The sequence below is a fragment of the Sorghum bicolor genome, chromosome 9, assembly GCF_000003195.3.
Source record: "Sorghum bicolor cultivar BTx623 chromosome 9, Sorghum_bicolor_NCBIv3, whole genome shotgun sequence".
NCBI lineage: Eukaryota > Viridiplantae > Streptophyta > Magnoliopsida > Poales > Poaceae > Sorghum > Sorghum bicolor.
Window position 1 is genome coordinate 24,249,388 of NC_012878.2, and position 5,631 is coordinate 24,255,018.

The window sequence follows — 5,631 nt, forward strand, 5'->3', positions numbered from 1 at the left end:
CAGGCAAGAGAAGGGATTTCCTTCTTAATTCTTGCTTAATTAGATTAATATATCTTCTCTTCTTATATAGAAAGGTTTACTTGACCCCTAAGCAAACGACCCTTATCTCTAATTAACTCTAACACTAACAGGCTATATAGCCAGCCTAGGCCCAATAGGGCTCTTACGTACTCTAACATGATGACACCTATGGATGATAACCGAAAGAGATCTATCAACCACTGATTATGACAGATGCATGTAGATGTAAAACTGATAGATGCTGTACTCTTTGTCATCCTTGTGCATGTCCAGTAACATGTCCATGGAGTCCTGAAAATCACCATCATCCCTGTTGCGAGGCCGTTGGTGTTCATAAATTACCTTCTCGAGCAACCTGTTGAGCGCCGTCACAAGGAGTTTCTGGAAGTCGGTTTTTTATTTTTCTAGGAGCAAATAAAAGGGAATTGGAGGTTTTTTTGGAAGCATCCTAGAGTGCAACTTTTTGGAGTATTTTTTTATTACCAAACACTTGGAGATGCTCACTTCTGGCATGCCTCCATTGCTGATCTTGTCTTGACCCAATTTCTCTGCTGTTTGGCAAGTTTTCATTCATTGACATGGTCCACCAACTTCTGAAAGCCAACTTGCTGTTTCCATAGAATGGAGCGATGCGATGTTATGGTGAGGAATAGGTATGGTCGTGAGGCTAGATGTCCACGGCACACATATGGGTTGGGCTAGAGCTGGCTGCTACCTAAGTTTACTGCCTACAAAGATTAAGGAAGAGTACAAGTCTATTCAGTTAGCTAAATGATTTGGTTACTTTATGTCCTTTTGGGTAGTTTCCTCTCACCACTTCCATTCTCTCTGCTTTGAAAACCTAGAACATAAGTAGCTCCAAAATATTCTGTGATGAGAACACTGACTATCGACTTGTTCTGGTACGGTTCCTAGCCTTGCTGCGTAGATTATAGGGCGGAGAGTAGAGAGAGCTGGAGCGTGTTTGTTGGCGGCGGCGGGGAGCCGTCGCGATCAGGGGTTAGGGCACACAAGAACGAAGAGCAGATGGATGCCGGGCGTCCAAGGGTGTCAAGTCGACACAATCCTAGGCTAATCTCTATTCATCTGATATGAAAGCCTTTTAAAGGCAATTACAAACTGACTCTTACTAGGATTATGGAATAAGTAACAAACTCCAAGACTCCTAAGATTTCCTAAACTAAACCAGAGTCCTGGACTTGTGGTAGCTGTTGAGGCTATGCGGCCAGCACATGGGCCAAGCCCAACGCTGCCGCTCAGCCCTGCTCCCTAGCCTTGCGCCTCTCATATGTCTTGCCCACCATAACATGTTCACATTTTGATGATGAAACTACCAATCACCGCACTATATTATATCTCGTTTCTGCAAAATTGGGCTCACAGTTTGCTGGCTGATTCTTCTCAGCATGTTTCAGGTGGCATTATCCTTGCACCAGAGGGAATCAATGGTAGTATATGTGGAACCCCAGTTGCTGTGGACAAAGTCTTAAACTTTATTCAAGAAGATGACCGCTTAAAAGGATTGAGAATGATCCAGTCACCTGTTACTCCAGAGGATGAGGCCATACATCATGGACATACCAGTCACTCCCCTGTTGGTGCTGGGGAAGATGCACCATTCCGGTGGGATCATGTCCGTGTTAAATTGAAAAAGGAGGTTAGTTTGCCTACATGGTTCTTGTTGGTTGGCTAATGTAGTGACCAGATATTTAATGATGGAACAGTCCAGCTTAGTCTGCCCTTGGCCGTTTGCAGATAGTGACTTTTGGAGACCCAGGTGTTACGCCAACTAAAATGGTTGGAAAATATGTTAAGCCGAAAGACTGGAATAACTTGATTAGTGATCCAGACACCGTAAGTGTTTCATCTATCTCACATTCTCCAGTATCCTATCTTTGCATTGTTGAACTTCTTTTTCATTGTGTGGGAATTGTTTACACTATTCATGTGACAGGTTGTCATTGATGTTCGTAATATGTATGAGATACGCATAGGAAAGTTTAAGAAAGCTGTTGATCCATGTACAAACTCATTCAGAGAGTTTCCTACATGGGTTGACGATCAATTCCAATTGGTTGAATCTAACACCCAAGGGTCTGGGGTAGATGATAATGGAACTGGTGAACCAGCAGCAGACCTTAATGGCAGCAAATCCAAACAGCTACCAAGAGTTGCTATGTACTGCACTGGTGGTATCCGATGTGAGAAGGCATCAAGCTTTCTCCTCGGCAAGGGCTTTAAAGAGGTATAAACCAAAAAGCATGATGCTACTGTTTAACATTCTCTTTGCATTTAGATATTGTACTAGATATATTTCTATAACACAAACTGTTAATGGCATCCTGAGGTTCTTCTTGCAGTTCATGTGCATTTTTACTATATTCTATGCTTGCCCTTTGATAATTCCTTCAATTTGAGCTTTTTTAACCAAACATTTGGCAAAGTCCAGTGTCTTTTTTTAAGGCGCTAAAATCCAGTCTCTGTTATTTCTACTCCTTCCATTACAAACTATAAGATGTTTTGTTTTTTCTAGATACATAGCTTTTGCTATGCACTTGGGTATACACTATGCCTAGATACATAGTTAAAGCACTGTTTCTAGAAAAGTAGAAAAGCCAAAAAATGTCTTATACTTTGGAACAGGAGTATCTTAGTTATAATAAGTTATATATGTTGGAGTTAATAAGTGAAGCTTACTATTCTGTAAGTTATATATGTAGGAGGTAATAAGTGAAGCTTACTATTCGAGGGAACAATGACTTGTGAATAAATACAGATAATAACAGAAAACTTGAACAGCTAATTGAATCTTAGTCATGAAAACTAGAACCTTTGCTGAAGATGACTTCCTGAATATTTCATGTTTTGCATGCATATTATATTACCATCCTAAAACACCACAAGTCAATTGATAGGCAGCGTGGTTCTGCCTCTAGCTGATCGTAGATTGTAGGCATGTGTGATTGGAGGACGTGGCTTGAAGAGGGCGGAGCGGCAGTGAGGTGCCGTGGCTGCGTGTGAGAGAGAGCTAGGGCAAGTTCTCCCGACTTCCTTTAGGAAGCCGGAAACAATAGATTGTTTCTGCTTAATTAAATCACCAAGTCTTTACAAGTATTTATACTCCTCTCTAATAATAATAGGAATAAATAATAACTAAATAAGATAAATTGGGACTCTTATCCCCCTGGCCTGGCCGCCGGCTCCCCCTAGCCACCAATGGGCTTGTGCCTGGTATATGAGATGCTGGTCATAACATCAATATTGACCTGTGAACCTGCATATGTTCTGATAAAGTGACCTTTCAAAATTGAAGGGCAGGTTAAGTGAAACTCGTGCCCCTTTAGGGGTAATTGGTTTATACTTTAACTTTTCACGGAAGAGATTCTCGTTGAACCTTTGTTGATACGTACTCCTTAATTTATGCGTGAACATGCCTGGCAGTTATTCTTCCTGTAGATTCATAACCTTAACATTTGCATGTCAGGTTTATCATTTGGAAGGTGGGATATTGAAGTATCTGGAGGAAATACCAAAGGCTGAAAGTTTGTGGGAGGGTGAATGCTTTGTGTTTGACAAGCGTGTCTCGGTAGAGTATGGATTGGCCCAAGGCACCCACAAACTTTGCTATGGGTGTAAGCAGCCAGTAAGCAATGAAGACATGGAATCACCTCAATGGGAGTATGGTGTCTCTTGTCCTTATTGCTTCGCAACGAAATCCGAGGAGGAGAAGGAAAGGGCTAGGGCTCGGCAGCATCAATTCAAGACCTGGGGAGTGATTGGTGGTCCTGATAAGGGCAGGAGTACAAAAAGGCCTGATGCTAACAATGCAATGGAGTCCATACAGTTGCCCAAGTCAGTCTAACATAAATTGCGTGTCTGAAACTCAGATGATTGAAGTGTTGTTGACAAAAGTGAGGGAACCCGCCAGATGGGCAGTGCTTTTGTATTGGTTTGCTGCCTAGAGACAAGCTGCATGGCCATATTTGGAAACAGTTGGTACCGTTTTGTTTTAGATTGTAACATTGCTAACCCTTGAGCTGCTAAAGAATGTTCAAGGTAGCGCGGAACAAATATAAGTTATTATTTAACAAAAAAACAACACGTTTACATTTTATTTGGTGAAACTACCTGAATACCAGCTGTAGGGATGAAAACGGATCGCCAGCTGCTGTAGGCATGAAAACGGATCGGATACGAACGTATTTTTCATATTTTTGGTTGGATTCGGATTTGAATACGGACAATGTCAACAATGTCGGATAAGATACGATTGGATGTCGACATCATAAATATACGATTTAAGTATTCAGATACGGTATTGGATATTAAACATTTGGACTTGGATACAGATCTTAACCCTTCTAAACGAATTCGGTAAACGAATTCGGTCTCGAATACAGTTGGAAAATATTCGTACCATTTTCATCCTTAACCATCTGTATAAATGAAGCTGTTTATGCGTTCCGTACGTTCCGTACTTTACTGTTTGTGTATGTTATATCCCGGTTGGGACGTGTGGCGATAGTTTCGTAAGATGCCGAGCTGTTTCTAGAGAGATTAGAGCATGCTCGGGAAGCTGGAAAAATGCTCAGCTTCATGCTTGTCCTCACGGGTCTCGGAGCCATGAGATGTTGCCCACTCCTATGAGAAACCAAGGTTTATAAACTAACGGTAGCACTTTTATTTATATTTAACAAATATTATTTAATTACGGACTAAATAGGCTTAAAAGATTGTCTCGCAAAATTACAAACTTACTTTGCAATTAGTTATTATTTTTATCTATATTTAATACTTCATGTATATGACAAGGGATCTAAAACTTCTTGTAAATTTTTTTTTAAACTAAATGGGGCCTCAAGAGCAAGGCTAGCCCTAGGGGAGGGGTAAGATGTGCGATGTCGTAGGGCCCAGCTAATATAGGGGCCAAATATACGTATGCACACAGGAAGAGAAATATTCACGGGGCTTTCGTCTTCCACGTCTTCGCTGCGGCCGCATGGTGCTGCTTGCCCTCACCAATCTCGCCATCACTGATCGCCATAGCCCAGTCACAGGCTTCCCGAGTCCTGTACATCTGTCCTCTCATGTCCATGTGAGAAGTCAGAATCTGCTGATCTTTAATTCTCACTTGCTTAGCACTTAGGTATGTCCATATATACGTACATCCTGTATTCTTTTTGTTTAATTTACGTGATTGAATATATTAGATAAATATTGGTAACTCATCTACATATATTTTTTGATGTTCAAATTGTGCAATGTTACCTAAGAATTGGCGCTGAGTAAAGAAAACAAAGGGATGTAGATCAGTTTATTCAATCACAAAAGGGGGGTTTTAAATATCTTTTTTCGAGCTCCATGTAGTGTTGGGTCCAACGATAATGTTGTTCCAAAGCAGGAGCAACAGCAAGTCAGTGAAAATTTAAATGAAGCTGATATTGTCAATGATGATGCAGATCCTAAAACTTTACACCCTTTCTCTCTCAACTTGAAATTTCAGTTGATGATGAGCAAGAAGCTTCAATTCATCGATCATTATTAAACATGTTAGAGTGAAATCATATTGTTTGATTTGTTTCGGACTTTTTAAGTGAATTTTGAATATAT

General features: G+C 40.7%; 1 protein-coding gene across 1 annotated transcript in view; it reads left to right on the forward strand.

The window, feature by feature from the left end:
* LOC8061270 (rhodanese-like domain-containing protein 7) overlaps window positions 1–4,215 on the forward strand; it is an 8,680-nt gene extending 4,465 nt beyond the window's left edge. Inside the window, exons 2-5 of the mRNA XM_002439503.2 lie at window positions 1,427–1,678; window positions 1,777–1,875; window positions 1,976–2,266; window positions 3,506–4,215. Coding sequence (XP_002439548.1) covers window positions 1,427–1,678; window positions 1,777–1,875; window positions 1,976–2,266; window positions 3,506–3,883 — 1,020 coding nt within the window. The 3' untranslated portion in view covers window positions 3,884–4,215. The remainder of the gene's footprint in view (window positions 1–1,426; window positions 1,679–1,776; window positions 1,876–1,975; window positions 2,267–3,505) is intronic.